Genomic DNA, 20,794 nt, shown 5'->3' on the forward strand with positions numbered 1-20,794 from the left:
AGATCACATCCAGGCATGACATTCACTCTCACATTCTTTGAGATATGTATCTCTAAAAAATAAGAGCGTTTTCTGCAATACCATTGCATACCTTATAAATTAACAATACGTTTGATTGGTTTATAATTACTAAGAAGGTTCCATTTGATTGGCACCAGCCAGGTATACAGCCATGTCAATGAGGAGGAAAAGGAACCACATCTTGGCTTTCTTATCACCTCCAAAAATTAAAGAAAATTGGGGGTCTGTATGGGTAGCCAAATGATGGAGTGACCTTGGCTCTCCATCTGCCCACAAGCCTCTTTAGGTACCCACTGAGTCTGCAGTGCCGAGTCTCAATCTGTAGATAAATGTGGTTCCTTCGAGTTTTACTCACTGCAGTCCTTCTTTCTTTGAAAATTCGTGCACCCAACATGATGAATGACCGGCTTTCTCGGCCTAGCCCATGGGGGTCATAAGAGGGTTTCTCTGTTGCGTCCCTTTTCAGCTTGAATAGGGAGCGTGCTGTTTCAGATGTTCGGGTTGTCCTCAGGTCAGAGACTGGCAGTTGTTTCTCATCTCAAGCACTCTGCTCCACCCGCGTCCCCTGACCTGCTGCCCAGGGTTCTTATACTCAAATAAATAAATAAAATCACTTAAGAGTAAGGGTCCTCGAGAGGGACCGTGTACATGAATGCCATTAAAACCTTGTGTTCTTTCATTTTATATTACCTTTTTAACTGACCTCAAAGAAGTTATAACAGGGAAACTGGCAGTGACTTTTCTATCTGAAATGTTGATATCTGGGCCCATTTCAGAAGAAGCAGCTGCGCCATCTCATCCAAAATGAAATGAAGGTCCAGGGGAGCAATTAGGATGACCACATAGATCACGATACTGCAGCAAAAGGACCTTACCAAGGTTGCTCAAAATCCTCTTACAAAAATCGCTAGAACTAAGCAGTTAATATATTTCAAATACCATCATTTTATAAATAAGTTACAAAACACAGAGTTACATAAACCTACGCACAAGAAATAGCAAGCATCCGTTATTATGAATTATTAGCAAATGCCCAAGGACAGTACCATTTGAGAAAAAAATAAACACTCCCTAAAGAAAATTGCATTAATCATGAAAATTAAGTTGAAAATGAACTAATGTCATATGATCATTTTTTTAAATGGTGTACGTAAAAATAAAGTGTGGCAGCGTTTTTGTAGTTCTGAGCGTAGTTTCATGCAAGCTAGTCCAGCTTCTCAGAGGTTTTCTTCTGACCCTTGAGGAAATGTTGAGAATATAGTTATAACTAATCCAGATAGTTCCCCTTATCTTCAAATAATTCTTCCTTTTTCGATATGTTTGAAAGCTTTTTTAAAAAAGGAAACTACGATGCTTTGTGTTCTGTGTCAGTGACTATAGCCTATTATTTGCTGGCAAGGTCTCAGTTTTATTGAGAGAAAATGTTTCCGGTTCGTTCTCATTTCCTTTGGTCTCATGATCTATAGGTGGAGATTCCATATAGAAGTTACTGGGATCCATTTCAGTCTGCAACATTCATCTTTCACATGGTCAGAAGGTCCTGGAACTAGAGTAAGATTTATTCTGGGAAGAATTTAGCCCGTCAGCCTGTCTCTGCTTGAGGCTTCCGGAGGCATAGAGGATTGTTGCCTTGACCTCGTGCCACCTGCTCATTTCAGAATATAAGTGTAGCAAGTCAGTCTGGGGTATATATGTCTCAAGGTCTAAGTAATCCAGTAATTCAAGGTCTAATTAATTAAATAATTCGTTAATCTGATTATCTTTAAAATACCAGTACAATGGTTGTAGACAAATATATGGAATTCCAGCTCTTTAAAAACTTAACCTGATACATCAGTACAGAAAACTAGTAGTTCGGTGTCCTGACTTGAGAGCTGGGGCTGAGTGGAGACTGAGGCAGCCCTGTTACCAGGAGGGGCCTGGGCCATCTGGCGAGGTGGCCCCGGGGCAGGTGTGTCCTGGGAGGCAGTTCGTGGCTGCAGAGAGAGAACTTTGCCTCCCGAAGAACTTTTCCACCCCAGAAGGGGACTTCTGGCTCTTTCACAATATATAACTTCTCCAGAATATATAAGTCAGATCATCTGTTCTTAAAATTTCCTTAAAATAAAGCAAAATAAAAATTAACTAACATTCTTTTGGACATATTTTACCCAGCTCTAGGGGAAAAAATCCAGAAGCCCCATTATGTTGCTTGACACATAGCTGAAGAGATCATTAAGTACTTTTACCAGAAAATAGTTGCTTGGCTTCCCTGGTACCTCAGGCAGTAAAGAATCTGCTTGCAATTCAGGAGACCTGGGTTTGATCTCTGGGTCAGGAAGATCCCCTGGAGAAGGAAATGGCTACCCACTCCAGTACTCTTGCCTGGGAAATCTCATGTACAGAGGAGCCTGGTGGGCTACAGTTTGTGGGGTCACAAAGAGTCAGACACAACTAAGCACCTAACATTTTCACTTTTTCACTTGAAGATACATCATATCTTTATACTGATTGAAGAAAAGTTTGTCTATGTGTGGATTGAAGGCAGAATATCCCTTCAGGATGACTTGCCCAAAACTCTTACATTTAATAGAAATAAGTAGATTTCTATTCTATAAAACAGTCCTGAAATAAGTAGATCCTTACAGATTCTGAGGACAAATTCATTACAGAGCAGTCTTTTTTTCTTGCTTAATCTTTGTTTTATATTTGCTCTCCCCAGGCTCAATCCTTAAAGTCATTACTATTTCTTTCAGAAGGAAAAAATTAATTTCTTCTCTGTTGCTCCTTTAAAATTACAGTGTGATTTCTAAGAGTGAAGTCTTTTTCCTTAAGGCTCTCTTACCTAATGTATCCACCTTCTTTTCCTGTTCCTTTCTGCTTTGTTTTGCTATCACAATGGGAGTGAGAATTCCCCTTAACATGTTGATTTCAGTGGTGGCCCAGGGGGAGACTGGTTTGTAAGTAGCTGGGTCTTCTATTTTGCATGAAGCTGAGTTCCCTGTTGGCATTCATATGTTAAAGGTGGAAATACTTGTGCCACTTAGCAAAATGTATCACTATTTAGGGCCACAATCTTTTATGGACTCTTTTATTGTTTGTTTTAAATCTTTTATTTTTGCAGCCCTGGGCTGTTGATGTCACAGCCCATGCCACTGAATGCCTGGAATTGTCCAGTCACAGTGACACCAGTGCCCTTTCATGTTTAACTCTTAGGTTTTCTGCAGGAGAAAAATCAAAATATGCATTCATTGTCCCTTTTAGTTTTGTCCAGAAAAGAAACTTGAATAGGACAAATGTTTTTTTCTTTTCTTTTTTGTAAGCATTATTATTATTATTAAAATATTTATTTATTTAGCTGCCTGGATCTTCGAGGCAGCATTCGTGATCTTTATTTGCATCGCACACACTCTTTTAATCCAGTGGCTAAGACTCTGCATGCCCAGTGCAGGGGGCCCAGGGTTTGATTCCTGGTCAGGGGACTAGATCCCATATGATGCAACCAGGAGTTCACATGATACAATGTTTTGTCTTTTCTAAGTGACATAAGCCAGGAAAAGTCATGGAGGAGGTGGACAGTTCTAAGTCTATACCGGCAGCTTCCAGATGCAACGTCTCAGTATTCATCCTGTATCTATACGAGTTCGCTCGTCTTGGAGTGACTTGTCATTCTGTGAGCCCAAAGGGGAGATGAGGTGGTAGATGGTGATGTTGTTAATTGAGAATAAGTGATGATTCCTTCCCCCACAAGGCATTAGCTCCTCTACCAACTTTTTACCAAAAATATGAACCAGAAATACATCATTTTCTGGATACATTTTGCCTTTTTTCCACTTCCTAAACTCTTTCTGTTGGAGGGGCTTTTTCACAGTGAAATGGCTAAACGGAGTTGGAGCGAGAACTGTGCGGCATTCACAAGCCAGCTCCTTTTTTTCTGGGAGAATAGTGACCATCTAAGCAGTTGAACAGCAGTGCACACGCGCCTCAGAGCCGAGTACACCGCAAAGTCTGTAGTTCACTGTCTGTTTTCCTCCCTGGAAAGTGCAGACCCGGTTCATCCTGTGTTAGGCAACCTCCTGGGCCTCCCCTCTCTGCCCACCAGCCCCTCCCACCATCCACAGAGCCTGCAGCCTGAGCAAGGGGCCGATTTGTCCACCGCAGAGCTGGGCATCTGCTGAGAGCAGATGGGCTTCTGCACTTTGCAGACCCTGTGGGGCACAGAAGGAGAAAAGGGGCTTGAGGACCACCATGTCCACATTCTGAGAGTGACAGTGCTCGGAGCTAAGCTACAAGTACAGTGTCTTCTGTCCTCAGAGCACCGGCAGCGTAGACGACCAGCGCTGTTGTAGATCTAATCCCGTCAAGCCAGCCCAGGTTATACAAGGCACACTCCCAAGTTTGGTTTTGCCTTCCTTCTCCTCTGCCTGAAACATGGTTGCCAATCTAGGAGACGGCAAGATGAACATACCGATGTCAGTGTGGCCATATCTCGAGCTGAGATAGAGGTTTCCGAACACCTGATGCAGGCTCTGCCCTTCGTTTGGGCCTAATGGCAAAGATAAGCTTGCCCTGATGCCCTGAGAAGCAGTGGGTATAGGCAATGGGGCGTGTTAAGGATTGCAAAGTGATCAGGCTTGGCTTGCAGAAGTTTCTTTAGAAAAAGAAAGTTTTCTTTCCTATAGAAAAGGGGTGTGTCTTCTCTTCTAGAGAGAAGTATATGTTGAAATCATTTTACCGTGTTCTGTTTCTCAACTGAAAAGGCCATTCTTTGGTTCCCTGGGACCCTGCCTACTGAAACGGTGCTCCCATCCTCCCTCCACTCCCCCTCCTTCTGCTGTCTCTTCCTTTGGTTCTGTTTGTTCCAAGAAGAAGCCGTGATTCTGTATTGTTCATGTGTTCCATAGATGGTAAGAGATCAAGCAGAAGGCAGTGTAGCCTAGCTTAATGGGCAAAGATGCAGAATGCAAGGCCCATGTGCCTCAGTTCAGATCCCATCTCAGCTCATGCGCATGGGCAGCTACTTACCTTCTCCGTACCCAAGTCTCTTCATCTGTAAAACATGGATGATAATAATAACAGTGGTCGTAACCCTGTGGGGTCCTTGTGAGGATTCAGGGAAGTTAATACACGCAAAGCACTTTGTTGCAGCTGCTGCTAAGTCACTTCAGTCGTGTCCGACTGTGCGACCCCACAGACGGCAGCCCACCAGGCTCCCCCATCCCTGGGATTCTCTAGGCAAGGATGCTGGAGTGGGTTGCCATTTCCTTCTCCAGTGCATGAAAGTGAAAAAGGCAAAGTGAAGTCGCTCAGTCATGTCTGACTCTTAGCGACCCCACAGACTGCAGCCTACCAGGCTCCTCCAGTGCCAAATACTTAGTAAGTGATGTTGTGTTAGTTGCCATTTTTTATTGAGCATGTACTAAGCTCAATTTTCTTGAGCATGCACTAAGAACTTTGAGATGAAAAATCTTACTTAACCCTTTGAAAGTAAAAAGAAAGTAAAAGTGTTAGTCACTCAGTCGTGTCAGATTCTTTGTGACCCCATGGACTATAGCCCGCCAGGCTCCTCTGTCTATGGAATTCTCCAGGCAAGAATACTGGAGTGGGTTGCTATTCTCTTGTGCAAGGGATCTTCCTGACCCAGGGATTGAACTCAGATCTCTGGCATTGCAGGCAGACTCTTTACCATCTGAACCACCAGGGAAGTTCCTACTTAACCCTTTACAGCTCACCTATAAAGATGATATTTTAAAAGCTCTTTTCCAATAGTGAAACCGTGTGAGGGAATTCCCTAGTGGTCCTGTGTTTTGGACTCTGCGCTCTCACTGCTGAGGACTCAATCCCTGATTGGAAAACTAAGATCCCACAAACCTCTTGGCGGAGCCAAAAAAAAAAAAGGTAACTGAGGCTAGAGAAAGATTGTTGACTTAGGAAAGTCACTTAACCATTAAGTGACCAGTATGGAATTCAGACTCAGATCCTTCTGATTCCAAACTCAGTGCTGAACCGCAGCACTCCCAGTGTGCATGGATCTGAACGCCAAGCATTGCAGAGCGATCTGGACTGAGACTGACGCTCTGTTAACGAGGTAGCTTCTCTTTCTCGATAAGATCTTACACTAGGCTTCAGCTACCTTGACTTGCCGAAGTTTCTCCGTCAATTCTTTGCCCCTCACGTTGCCAGTCCTTTTGTGCTTTTCCAGCATCCAGCCTGACTCCCTTCTAATTCTCCGCTCCCTCAGGAGAAATCTTTTCTATACAGAATAAAGCTGGCCTCCAGGGTAGAAAATTATTTGGAAGGTTGTTTCCCTCAGCAGTTGACTCAATTTCTTCTGAGCAGCTGGGTGGTAATAGGGCTTCATTCCACACCTGGCTGGAAATCTTAAGAGAACACGTGAAGAGGCAGGGCTGGCAGAACCTAAGATGCTCTTCCCAGCATGTAGCGTGGCACCCTCTGCTCTGTTCACCCCCGAACCTTTGGGGTTGGTCAGAAACGTTCCTTTGGTCTTTACCTGACCTGCTGCTTAAACAGGTTTTCAGCCTGCCTATGTCGAGGCCACCTTGCAGTGTCGGCCACCAGAGTCACCATGTCCCCTGCTCTGGCCACCTGCCTCGTGTTCTCCAATTCGCCGGACAGAGCTTCCTGAAACTGAAATTGCATTTTGTGTCCCCTTCCTTAACACACTGGCAGGATGACGAAGCTGTGATCCCTGCTTGCCGTGTGCCCACCCCACCGTGGCTGTAGCCTCATCCCCCTTCGTAGATTGGCTTTGTTCTCTCATTGTGCAGGGGACATGTTCCCCGCCCTGTACCCCCCCCCAGAATCCTGAGGACATGTCCCCCGCCCTGTCCCCGCCCCCAGAACCCTGACAGCGCTACTCTCCATTCAGCTGTGGCTTCTGCAGCTGTTCCTGTCCTTCCAGGCCAAGCCAGACCCCCCAGTGCGAACCCATGGCCCTCTCTCCCACAGCCTTAGTGTAGTCAGAGTGCCGACACAGGTCTTCGAGCCCCTCTGCTGTTTGCCAGTTTTGCTGATGTTATCTTCCCAGTGCCTGGCACACTCAGGCACTCAATAAATGGTTACAGCGACACTGATGGAAAGTAGGCAATGCATACCTTTCTCTGTGGCAAGAAAAGGTGATATTGCTAGATACCCTGAGGGGCCCCTCTTGGGATTCTTGGTGTCCCCTAAGGACGTGTCCGCATTTCAGACCAGACAGCTGCATGAGCTTCCTGAACTCTCTAGTGCCAGGCTCATTCCAGTGTAACCGAGGGCACACTGCCTGATCTTTCCCTGTGCCCTTGGGCCAACTGGTGGTTGTTCCCAAGTGATGTTCCCAAGTGACCTGTCCACTTGGATGTGAGGATGTCATTTTCACCTTGTCTAGAGGCTTCAGAGCTAAGGAGGGGGTATCGTGGACTCCCACACTCTGGGTCTGACCCAACAGTCCTCCAAGGGCTCCACCTCTTTAGAAGTTCTTTGATGATTAACCAGTCATCCCAGCAGTCCACTGACCCTTCATTATCAGAGTAACCTTTTCTTTATGCATTTTATACAAGGAAACTGTATACTTTTTGTTGATTCATAAGGAAAGGGTAATTAATTTATGCTCCCCTGGGGGCTAGACAGAGATACAGATACAAACAGCGTATGTTGACTGAGCACTTACTGTTTGCCAGACACTGTGGGAAACACATTCCATGGGCTAGTTTGCTTCGTCCTTGTGAGTACATGTAGATCTGTTCTCTTTCCGCTTTATAGAAGAGAAACGAAGGCTCAGAAAACTTAGGTAACTTGTGCAGGGTCACACAGCCATCAGTGGAGGACCTGAAATCTGGACCTAGAACTGCTTGCCCTCAAGTGCACGCTCTTAGCTCCCACGCTGCTTTGCCTTCCTAGGGTTTTAGGGTCACTTGCAGGTTATGAGATGTTTGGCACAAAGCAGCATGTCTTCCTGCTCCCCATCACTGACCAGCCTGTAGCCAGTTCACTTTCTAAGCCTATTTAAACTGTTTTGTGTTTAAGATGTAGATAAAAAGCGTGGCACACAAAGTTGCATCAAGTCTAGCCTAATAGTCCTGTGAAATTATATTAATTGTGTTTTACTTTTAAAAGATAGGTATGTCTTCCATTTTTATTTTGGTGTTTCCTTTTTAACGTTTAATAAGTTACCCATGGCCGTTGAGCATGTTTAGAAAAGCAGTATCAGTCCTGTGGGTCCTAGGCTTGTGTGCCCCCAGATACATTCCTTCCTGATCCCTGCAGGCTGCGTGCCTCTGACTTTTCAGCCAATCAGAGCCTTTGGTGGGGTGAGGGGCGGGGTTTCAGAAGGAGCCTGGGTATTTCCCTCCCTCCCTGTCTGCCCCCTGCAGCAGCTGTGGTTCCAGCTTCCTGCTAGGCAGGCTCACCTTGCCTCCGGCTTCCACCAGGTGACACAGTCCCCTTAGGCTCCATTTACCTCTTCCTTTTGTCTCTCCAGCCTTAGGATGGTGGTGGCTTCCTGCTCCTCCTATCTCCAGGCTGTACTGTTTTCCTCTAGGAACCTTCCACCCCTGTGCACCCAGTTCCTTCAGTGAAATGTTCTCTGTTGTAAATAAATAGGGCTTTCCTTTCTCCATGTTGGACTCTGTTGTATATTCCAGTGTTCTCACACGTGATTGCAATGCAGTTTGTTTTGGAGGCATGGAAGATGGATGATATGATTGGGTTAAAATCCTCTGATTAAAAGCAGCCAGAGCGTTTGTGGTCACTGTGACTGTGGTGTTAGGGCAAAACCCTGCCTGGGGTGTCTGGTGTCTAGCTCTAGCTGAGTCACTAAGGGAGTTTAGAATCACTCAGGTCAGAGCCTCAGTTTCCTGGAAAATGAAAGTGCTCCTCGGGGTCCTTCCCAGCAGCCCCATTAGCTGGCTGTAACTCCTTCCACACCAAAAGAGTTGTAGGATGCAGACTCAAGTTCCTGTGGGGACCAGTGAGTCGTTTCCATCAGCGCGGTGGGCCCTCACTCCAGCCATCTGCCCTTCTGAGACAGGCCGTTGGTCCCCCAGGGACCAGGGGACAGAATGTGGGTGAGCTGGGGCCGCTCTGTCTCCGCCCTGGAAAGAACCTCAAACGGGCTTTTCTGACCTGACCTAGGAGGTGTGTGTTCACTGGGGCACAGCACACTCACAGAGCATATAGTGCAATATACTGCTCAGCTGTCCTGACTGTGGGTCTAACAGTGTTTCAAAGACGCTGTTTCATATGTTCACCTTAAGTGTAAAACCAGTAGGCAGAGTATACAGATGGTACTTGTCTGATGTAATATATTTTATTTTTCTTCATTTAAAGCACAATCGTGTATTCTCTAAACACCATTAAAAAAAAAAAACTTTATTTCCCATTTGTTTGTGTGTATGCATATATATTGGGGGCATGGGTATCTTAAATAACTTTGATTTACTAAACTTACCTCCTCTTCCCCCACCCCCAGCCCTTTCTTTTCAGAAGATACCTTTAGACAATCACCATTCACCTCCAATTCAAAAGACCTGCTGCCCAGTGAATCTGTGCTTCACGGAAGAATATCAGCTCCAGGTATGGAAAGACTGTCGCTCTTGCTTCTACTATTGGTTGCTTGAAAATTGCTTTTCTGAAATGCGTGGATTTTCAGATATGTTTAGCTCATAGGTTGAAGGTATTCATATGAAGCTTGGTTTTTGAAAAGGGAGAAACTCAATTTAAATAGCCACAAAAGTTTGTTAAAAGAAAATGCAGACAGTAATAAGGCTATTCTTCTTTGCTGCAGGAGCTTATTGTTCTTGACCAGCTGATGCTTCATTCGTAGAGTGAATTCCTTTGAAAGAGCGAAGTATAACCTGGAAATAATTTGCTGTCAACGGTGTCAGTATTTTAGGCAGGCAACCGGGAAGATAGACGAGGGCAAGGGCAAGACTGCTAATCGCAGACAGGGAAGGTCATGACCCCGGGGGAGCGTGAGCCACCACAAAGACCTCTTTGGTTTCCATGGCAGCAACACAGCTTGTTAAGACGGTCTTGCCACCCAGATATCACCTCTCTTCTTAAAGGATCTGCATAGATCCATCTCCCTCTCCCTTTTGCCACTGCAGCATCAGTGCCCAGTTTCCTTTTTCATTGCTCCCTTCCATAGCAGAAGGAAAGATGTGCTTGCCCTCCTCTTACCAACAACCTGGCAATCCCTCAGGGCTTCTGTGTGCCCTCTTAGGGTTGTCATGAAGTGAGAACATTTGAGAACCCCTGTCCTGGAACCCGCCCTCCCTACCCACTCCCCATCACCATCCCAGCCCCAGACCAACAGCCAGGAAACTTTCAGCTCCCAGAAACTGAGAGAATCGCAGAAGCTCTCGGTGGCCTCTGCACCCATCCATTTGTCCAGGAGAAACAGACAAGGCCATGTGTTTGCAGAAAGGGCTCACAGCAGGGTGGTTGGCTGGGAATTCCCACAAGAGTAAGTCCAGGGGACCCATCACATGCAAGGAACCCATGTCATGGACGCAGACGGCTGCAGAGCTGAGCGTTTTTCGTTTCAGAAAGAGCCGAGTTGCATCTTCTGAGATACTGGCTTGTGGTGGTTGGAAGTGGTTCGTGACAAACCATGGGGAAGAAGCCACTCTTTGTCATTCTTTAGTCTTGTGGTGGCAGATCTATTTCTCCTCATCTCCAAAGGGCCCCGATAGCTGCAGGCTTGTTAGCCTCTCAGGGCTATTCAAACGCCATAAATAACATGCTTACACAAAAACATATTACATAATACCTGGTTCTAGAGGTGGAAAGAAATTCTGCTTAGTTGATGTCTTCATTCTCAAACAGGGGCTATTTGAACTGCTGTTTACTTCCCACAGTGTCATTTTGAATAGCTATCTCCCCGGTCCCCAAATTATCACCCTGCTGTTAAGTTGATGGATTGTGACTTTCTAATGTCAAAATAACTGCCTAGGAATTGCCTGTCAGAGTGCTGTGACCCATACAGCCAGCATCCTGTGATGTATATACAAGCCCGGCATTGCTGGCTTAACGTTTAGCTTGGCTATATTTTAAGAAGGGTTTATTAGTTAAGTTACAGCTCGACCTCAAAGAGTAATATGTTTAACTGTGTGTGCTGTGTTGAGGGGGGAATGGAGAGCTTCCTGTGATTTGCTTGACAGACTTTTATTACAAATTAGATAAAACTCACACTTTAAAAAAGTTAACTCTTATTTTGAGGGGGAGAATCAGCACCACTTGGGTTTTTAAAATGCAAAGCCACATTCTGAGGGATAGCCCATCTCTGCTCTTGGAAAAGCCTTTCTTTAGGCAGAGGATAAGCAAAATGACTATAGTTAAATTTTTCCAAAACAGACCATTAAAAGGGGGCCTTTTGTAAAATATGCTGTAGAAATGGAGTTAAAATTAGAAAAATTAAAAGTGGTAAAGACAGCCTGGTGACCACAAAGTTCTCAGTATCTGCTTTGAATGATATGCTTTGCTTCATAAGAGGTATGTGCAATACCTCTTTGAAGATGTGCTTTGTAAGAAAAGACCTTGATAATTTGGACTAATTGTGGAGAAAACCAATCTAAACAAAGGATTTTGCAGTATGGAGACTGTTTAAGAAAACGTGTCTTTGACATCTGGACAGTGGTAAATGGCCATTGTATGCCACCCACTTGAGCTCCCCAGTCCCTTACCCACAGTTCTGAAATGAACAACTTTTTGAATAAGTTGCTTGGTGGCAAAACCTAATGGGAGGCTATTTATAGCCTTTACGTATTATGCCAAGGGTGAAATTCATACATTTTTTTGCAGAAATATCAATGCGCTTGATGATGAAGGCCCAGTGGAGTGTAACATAAAATCATGTCTTATGTACCACATTATCACCCAGAAATCAGAAGAAGTGTGAATCCCAAAATGTGTCAGACCTCAGAGGTCTCAGATAGATATCATAAACCTATGTTTATTCTGGGACTTTGATAAGTGCAGTGCTGGGAACAAAGACATTTTGAAGCTACAGTTAAAGATCTTAAGATTCTAGGGTATAAGAATCATGAATTCCCGTAGAAAATAGAAGGAGTTGCCCAGTGGAGATGCTCTAGTACCAGGTTAGCACTGTTAACGAAGGCCTGTTGTGGTGGTGGTTCACTCGGTCAGTTGTGTCCAGCTCTGCGATCGCATGGACTGCAGCACGCCAGGCTTCCCTGTCCTTCACTATCACCTTGAGTGTGCTCAAACTCATATCCATAGAGTCTATGATGCCATCCAACCATCTCATCCTCTGTCGCCCCCTTCTACCCTTTATCTTTCCCAGCATCAGGGTCTTTTCCAAAGAGTTGGCTGTTCACATCAGGTGGTCAAAGTGTTGGAGCTTCAGCTTTAGCATCAGTCCTTCCAATGAATATTCAGGGTTGATTTCCTTTAGGATGGACTGGTTTGATCTCCTTGCTGTCCAAGGGACCCTCAAGAGTTGAATGAAGGCCTGGATTTGAGAAAAGAAAGAGGGGGATAGGACAGGCAGGCAGTAAGCTAGTCAACTAATTTGGAAGACTGGTTAGCTTTGTTGTAAGCATGTTGAGTTAGGGAGTGATGGTGACTGAGCAGAAATGGGGAAGCCAGGAAGGAGAAAGCCTGCTTTAGTGACTAGGCAGAAGATCATTGGTTGCCAGTATATAAATAAGAGCCTCAGCATCCTTAGACACCTTCTCTTGGGTAATTTAAACGTCACCATTAAAATATTATTTCTATTCTTTATTTACTTAGCAAACTTCTTGCCACAGATCATGCAAAGATAAACGTCAGCCTGGAGAATGATCTCAGATTCTCAATTAGTGGAGACCATAATTAATGAGGTTTAATGTGCCTAGTCCAGATCCAAGAAAGCCCTCTGCAAATGCTGAAAACCCCTGGCCTTCATTCAACAATATATATTGGCATGTATTTAGATACCTCTATCAATGGAATGAAAAGGCGTCTCCCAGACGCCTTTGGAGTGAGACCATGGGGCAGGGGAGTATATCACGCGAGAGGATCATTTAAGGTCTGGCAGCTCCGGCCGACGGGGTGCAAGCAGTAAGTGGTGATTGTGTTTCAGCTCCGTGGAGAACGAAGCGAGCGATGTGGGAGAAAGCAAAGTGGGGAGAGATGGTCGCACCGTGGATCATGGGGAGCTCGAGAATAGCACAGTTAACTAGGCATTTGCCTCCGGCAGATGGTCTCTGAGACACACAGCTGCCACCATCCCAGAGAAATAGAATAAACACAGAGCTGCATGGTGTCCTGGCCCTGGTTGTTGCCACTATTTCTAGACTGACTTTCCTGAGAACCAAAGAATGCTCACGAGCCAAGACCTAACATTTTTACTTGCTGCGAACGTCTTAGACAGAGGTAGCACCAGGAATCCATAATAAAACAATAAGTTAAAAGCTGCTGTCCCCTTCTGCTGGAGGGATGGGAGGACAAAATATCTTCCTGAAGGCTGTGAATAGATGACTGCATGCTCCCTGGGCAGTGCTGTGGCTGATGGGGATTATACAAAAGAGATAAAAGAGATTTCCAATTGTGACGGAGATAAAATTACAGACTGTGCACATAATTTAATGTACTTTGTCTGATTGATAGTTGTCTCACTTTGTAAAAGATTTACAGTAATAGAGGAAAGATTCTGAGGTCTGGGGTTGGGGGGGGGGGGTGGGTATGAAGGGCAGATCTGTTTAAGGAGTAGCCCCAGAACCACTGTATCTGCGGCTCTGTCTGCCTTCCCATCCTCTTTCTGAAGCAAAGGCTATGAAAAGAAGGAATTGACAGCCCAGCACTGCTTTTCAGCAATGTGGAGCTTCAGTTCCGCTTTATTATGATTTTGAAGTCACAGTATGTTTGCTGTGTATTACGCCATAAAACAAAAACACAAGCAGAGCGAGTGCAAAGGAAAACGCAGGTCTCCGTGGGATTCTTGCATGTGTTTGGAGTCACCGATGCTTCTGTTTGTTATTTCGAATGGAGCCTAGAGTTAGACACTGCCAAACATATCAGCAATTGTGTTTGTCAATCCCTTCCCCCACTATTTGCTAACTTCCCTTTGAAAAAAGAAACTCTTTTTTTCTGGTTATTGGTTATGTCATCCAAACAAGCAGTAAAGAACATGGGCAAATCTAGTTCAAGACCGGATATGCCAATCAGGTTTGATGTTAAATAAAAAGATGGATTTGGAATGGTCTGCCTTGTCCCCAGGCCAATTCTTGATCCATTTTCCTCTTTCTGTTCTGCTCATCAATCTAATACAAGTTGTACTGTGTCATATATAATTTTCTGAAATCTAAATTAATGGTGCCTTGCATTAGAATGCCACCAGCAACTAAGTGATCGCCTGCCATGCTACTGGCCAGATAGGAATGACCTCTCAGGCAGTGGGTTAAAAGATATGTATGTTAAGATTTCCCCACTCCTTTCTCGAGACAGAGACATACCAAGCTTTTCTGGATTACAACAACGTGTTTTCTTCAATCCCTTTTCAAACAAAGCAGATTCTTTTAAAATTCACACTAAGTCATGGACAAACAGTAGAACATGGGGTGTTGTTGGTGTATATCATTCTGTGGCTTAAGCTCCTTTTTTGAGTAAACAAATTTGTCCTGTGCAGAGGAGGAAGTTGATGGTTATCAAGGACCTGCTAAATTGTCAGGCCCAGGATCTGTGTCATCTCATTTAATTTTGAAAACAACCCATGGAGACATAGGCATGGTGTGCTCAGTCGTGTCTGACTCTCTGTGACCGCGTGGACTGTAGCCCGCCAGGCTCCTCCGCCCATGGGATTCTCCAGGCAGGAATACTGGAGTGGGCTGCCATTCGTTTCTCCAAGAGATCTTCCCAACCCAGAGACTGAATCTGCATCTCCTGTGTCTCCTGTATTGGCAGGCAGATTCTTTACAACTACACTGCTTGGGAATCCCTGAGACGCAGGAATTAAGCTGAACTTACAGATAACTAAATGGAGGTTCAGAGAGCCGTCATACCATTCCTCCTGTTTTATTGAGATGTAATTGACAGGTTAAGATGCACAACCTAATGATTTTATATAAATGTGTGTATATATATATGTATATATATATATAGCAGAATGAACCCCACAGTAAGCCTAGTTAACAGCCATCACTTCATTGTTACAAATTTTTTTTCTTGTGACTGAGAACCTTTCAAATATGCAATATAGTATTGCTAACTATAGTCACTAGGTTGTACAATACATCCCCAGGACTTGTTTATCTTATAACTGGACGTTTGTACCTTTTGCGGAGAGATTATGGGTTTTGTGGGTTCAGTTCTAGGCCACCACAATAAAGCAGATAGCACCATAAGGTGAGTGACACAATTTTTTTGGTTTCTCGGTGTGTATAAAAGTTACATTTATACCGTACTGTAGTCTATTAAATATGCAGTAGCATTATTTCTAAAAGATAGTATGAGGGTAGTGGTGGTTTAGTTGCTAAGTTGTGTGCAGCTTCTGGTGACTCCATGGACTGAGGCCACCAAGTTCCTCTGTCCTTGGGATTCTCCAGGCAAGAATACTGGAGTGGGTTGCCATTTCCTCCTCCAGGGAATCTTTCCAACCCAGGGATCGAACCTGAGTCTCCTGCACTGGCAGGTGGATTCTTTACTGTCTGAGCCACCAGAGAAACCATTAAAAAAAAAAAAAAAACAGTGTACATACCTTATTTAAAAGATTACTTTATTGCTAAAAAATGCCATCATGTGACAATGCAAAGTTGCCACAAACCTTCAATTTGTTTTTTTTTTAATGGAATCTGTGAAGCACAGTAAAGCAAGATATACCTGTAATTATTTGTTCAAGGTCATCCAGTTGGTGAGCGGCAGCCCCAGAACTCCACAGTACATCTTCTCTCTTTCTGCCCTGTCAGACTGCCTCCTAAGTCAGATAACACGTCCCCAGCAGTGAGCACAGGAGCACGCCTCTCCAGTGTTTGCCCACACACACTCCCAGTTGACATGTGAAGGATGGCCCTCTTGTAGTGAGAAATAAAAAGTGGTCCTTTAAATAAGATACTTCAAAGCAGTGACAAGATAAGAATATACTGTTTGTTACAATGATTCTAATTCTGTCCTCTTCTCTTCCACTTCTTTTCTTTCTTCCTTTAATACTTTGGTAATCAGTGTCACTTGAAGTGTTTCTTTTGGTCAAGAAACTTAAAGAAACAATATTTATTTTCAGTAATCTTTCATGGATGGTCTGAGCTGTAGGAAATAGTTTTGTGAAACTGGGTTAAAACCTTCTGGTTAAATAAAACACAGCACTGAAATGAGTTGTGAACTGGTCAGGGACAGAAAAGAAAAAGTTCTCAACTGGGAATCAGAATCCTAACTAAGGTTCCAGTAGAAAGAGAATATAGGAGCTTCAGGCTTCTTTCACGTCTCCCTTTTTGGTACTGTAACTTCAGCTCAGGTTCCTTTATTTTCCTTTGTAGAGCCAAAACTATATGCTGGTCCAAGGGAACATCAGTCTAGTCTACTAGAAATTCTACCACTTCTGCTAAGAGTTGGGGAAGGAACAAGAATTTAAACATAATTCTTGAATGACAGTATTGGGGGTGGTAGTGGCTGAGAAGAACTTCTGGGAAGCTGGCTGCTTTATTGATCTGACTGCTGTTTACATGGTAGGTAGTTTTGTGGAAACTCATCAGGCTGTGTACTTATGACTGTGTCTGCGTGTGTTAGGGCTAACTGGCTTGTTCACAAATAGATGGGTCCCGATGCCATGTGGCCACCTCCACGCCATCAGTAGGAGTGCGCCTTCACTTCAGAGACGTGAAGGAGATGATGATGCCGGCTGCCTTCAATCAGACAACTTTTAGTTTATAGGAATATCTCTGTTTGTCGCATAACGTGTGTTTCAAGGTGGGAAACTGTTCTGTGCGGCTCATAGAATGTCACTGACGCACTTGCAGTATATTGGCTACGTGGTCTGTCCAGCTGTTTACTAGAGGGAGAAGTTTTCATCGTTGTGGAACGTCCTGATCCAGATAGTGTTGCCTGTGTGCTGAGTCGCTTCAGTGGTGTCTGACTCTTTGCGACTCTATGCACTGTAGCCCACCAGGGTCCTCTGTCCATGGGATTCTCCAGGCAAGAATACTGAAGTGGGTTGCCATTCCCTCTTGGATCTTCCTGCCCCAAGGATCGAACCCACGTCTCTTACATCTTCTGCACTGGCAGGCAGGTTCTTTACCACTAGCACCACCTGGGAAGTCTAGATTTTTGAGACTAAGAACAATGTGCTCACACCTAGCCCCATTTGCCCCTCACTAGCCTAGTTTGGTCTTAGAGTGTAGATGAATTGCAAAGAGGAGCTGTTGACTCCACTGAAATTTTTTTGGCAGTGAAAGGTCTTGCTTTAACCACAGTCAGCTGTGTATCCACGTTAATCTTCTCAAAAATATAACTAATCAATCTCTGCAGACCAGCGGTTGTGGTGTTCACATACTGAAGGGGAGGCTCACTTTTTTTGAGGGGGGTAACCTTTCCAAAGGAAAAAGGTATTTCCAGCTTCAGTGCCTCACCTGAGCTGTGCATGGAAGCCACAAAGACAGAGGAGGAAAAAAAAAAACCACTGTGGTTTTTGGGCCAAATCCCTTTATCTCTGCCCAGAGGGCACTAGGGTTGAGTCGCTTGGTATTGAAGATACTCATCAACACTTTTGTGTTTGTGGGAAATGGTGACATACAAAAGCCCTTTTAAAAACCCAGTTTTCCATTTTGTAAATGAGTTCATATACAAGTGATAGCATACAACATTTATCTTTCTCTGTGTGACCTACTTCACCTACCATGATAATCTCTAGGTCCATCCATTTTGCTGCCAATGGTGTTCTTTCTTTCTTTCTTTTTTAATGACTAAGTAAACAAGCTTGTGGTTACCAGGGAAGGAAGGGGCGGGGAGGGATAAATTAGGAGCTTGGGATTAGCAGAAACTAACTACTGTATATAAAACAGATAAACAACAAGGACTTACCATATAGCACAGGGAGCTATATTCAATATCTTATAATAAACTATTCCAAGTTTATTACATGGGAAAGAAAACCCAGTTTAAGAACTTTATTTCTCAGGTACAGCTTTTCCCCTGGGGCTGTGAACACTTTGGCCCTGGCCTCATGTCTTCCTGTGAGCAGAGCATAAAATTTTCTGCATGCCATTTATAAGACCTATGCAGTGCCCGTGGTTGTGTTTTTACTTTTTTGCAAAGACTATTGAGATGCTTGGAGAATGAATAGTGCTATAAAAGGTCAAATCCTCAAGTACGTGTAATGGACGATGGAGAGTATTTGTTTGAAAATTGCCACGTGGTGACCCTGGCTTCAGTTTGGGATAGGCTAATTCAATCTACAAGGCCTTTTCTGTATATACAGTACGTTCTTCCATTCCTTTGCTATCAAAAATACATATTCTCATTTCACGAAATTTCTTCTTTGTGTTTATTCCTTTGCATGGCAGCAACTGCCCTCCAGTAACCAGGGTAGAAAAAAAGAAAAGCCATTCCACTTGCAAACTAGACCATCTATTTTTCATTTAAACTGATCCATTCTATATTCCCACATGCAGGCCAAATGGGGACCTCGCCGTGGTAAGAGATGCCGCCTCCCCCCCTGCCCCCCACATCACACCACAGCCGTTTCTCCATGCAGTTGTTGGAATGACAATCAGGGGCTTTATTTGGGGGCCGTTCTCTCTCATGCAGTGTGTTTCCTTTAGCAGAGTCCTTACCATTTCTGTTTTCAATTTATCGTCCAGGAAAGAAAGGTGTGAGGTAGAAGCACAGAGGTATGGGTAGTCTTTGCATTGGCCTCATGAAATCCGGGCCCCACAGCCTCTTTCTCATGTTCTATTGAGACATCCCACATAGGGGTTCTTGCAAGTTCTTTAGACTCAACAGGTCCCTAGTTAAATGTATCATTTTTCCTCCCCTCTGTCCCTCCCCTCCCCAAATAATGAGAATGGATGAAAACCCTCTTCTCTGTCTTCTTTCCTAGCCTAGAGGGTAGCATCACCACCCTCCCGTGGTACAAACCACAGGAGCTTTAAGGTTAAACACCATTTATTCAGCTTCCTCCGGAAGCAGATCCTAAGACAGATATTTGTGCAAGGAGTGTTTTTTAAGGCAGCGAGACCAGGAGACCCTGGGAGAGGGATGGGGAAGCCAGTCAGGGAAAGGAAGACACCAGCACCGGGTTCCTTCTCAGACAGGTTTCCTGGGTGGACAACCCAGAGATTCTTGTCCCGGGGGACTCTGGGAAGTTGTGGAGGACACACCGCAGGGCTTTTCTGCCTGAGGGGCTTAGAGAGCTGGGATTCATGCTGCTCCAGGGAGAGTCAGTTCCCCAACACCCTGGTCTCAGCCACACAGGAGGGCAGAGCAGACTCCTGGGGCCAGAGGAAGCCCCGCGGGTACTGAAGTGGTAAAGCCGGGGTGATGGTGGGGAGGGGAGGTGGGAGTGGCGGCGCTTGCTGCATCGCCTTCTGTTATCGCCTCTTCTCCACCCTCCATTTCCACCCAGTTACCCTGTGTTCCCACGGTGGTTCTTCCTCCTCCATTTCTCCTAAATGAGGGTTTTCCTTTCTATCCCAAATGCCAGTAACCTAATTCACGTCTCCCATCATGATCCCTCTGGGTTACAGCAGTGGCCTCTGGTTGGTCTTCCTGTCCCCCCATCCTGCGGCCATAATCTTTCTGTAAGGCATATCTCTTCATCCCACTCTCCACCCTGGTGGCTTCCCATTGCTCTCAGGATAAAGTCTAACTGATACCTGCAAGTCTCTCCCTATAGGCTGTTTTTTGTTTGTTTGGTTTTTAATAGTCTCAGAAGGCACTGGCGACCCACTCCAGTACTCTTGCCTGGAAATCCCATGGGCGGAGGAGCCTGGTAGGCTGCAGTTCATGGGGTCGCTAGGAGTCGGACACGACTGAGCGACTTCACTTTCACTTTTCACTTTCATGCATTGGAGAAGGTTCTTGCCTGGAGAATCTCAGGGACGGGGGAGACTGGTGGGCTGCCGTCTATGGGGTCACACAGAGTCGGACACGACTGAAGTGACTTAGCAGCAGCAGCAGCAGCAGCAGCATCCTTTGGAAATCATTCCCTTCCACTCCAAAACTGGGTTAGGTGCCACTTCCTTCGGTCTCCTTGGATATTTTAGAATTTCCTGTGTAATCATCAGCCTTCTACCCTTGGCAGTAAACTCCCTGGTGGGCATAGGCTGACCTGTTGACCACGACGTCACCCAGAAGCCACCACCAAGTGTAACTGCTCATCAATCTTGGATGAAAACAGCACTGAAACATTCTGTTGTTTGTAGAGCCAGTGTTAAATGTTCTAAAGAGAGATCCGATAAGACTTTGATTATGACACAGATCTGTTTTTGACTGTAGGTTAAAATGGACCCCTTTATATATGTAAGGTGTGCAATGTAGCTTTTTTCCAAATCTGTTTGGTTTCTCTTGCTAATGTGGGTGACTACCCTGACATAATTCTCTTCTTAGAATTAAACAGTTAAGCTTGACAGGAGAAAGATTGTAGGGTCTTTGTGTTCCTTTTTTCACCTTAGATACAGATCTGACTGCCACTAAAGAAACTCCAGAGCAGCATTCTGAGAGCAGAGAGTGGAAGATGGAGGTCCAAGAACACTCAGTGGTTTGATGTGAAAGGCTAACACAGGAATTAATGTGAAACTCCAATAGTGACTTTCATGTGTAATAACAAAATTTCCCAGGCATAAAATTCCCTATGTCATCAGTCTTA

At 44.7% G+C, this 20,794-nt stretch overlaps 1 protein-coding gene across 7 annotated transcripts in view; it reads left to right on the top strand.

The window, feature by feature from the left end:
• Nucleotides 1-20,794, top strand: part of ZNF827 (zinc finger protein 827) — a 187,993-nt gene that overhangs the window by 114,149 nt on the left and 53,050 nt on the right. For all 7 annotated transcript variants that reach the window (XM_069558545.1, XM_069558546.1, XM_069558547.1 and 4 more), the window contains exon 8: nt 9,470-9,573. In XM_069558545.1, coding sequence (XP_069414646.1) covers nt 9,470-9,573 — 104 coding nt within the window. The remainder of the gene's footprint in view (nt 1-9,469; nt 9,574-20,794) is intronic.

The sequence above is a fragment of the Ovis canadensis genome, chromosome 17, assembly GCF_042477335.2.
Source record: "Ovis canadensis isolate MfBH-ARS-UI-01 breed Bighorn chromosome 17, ARS-UI_OviCan_v2, whole genome shotgun sequence".
NCBI classification, from domain to species: domain Eukaryota; kingdom Metazoa; phylum Chordata; class Mammalia; order Artiodactyla; family Bovidae; genus Ovis; species Ovis canadensis.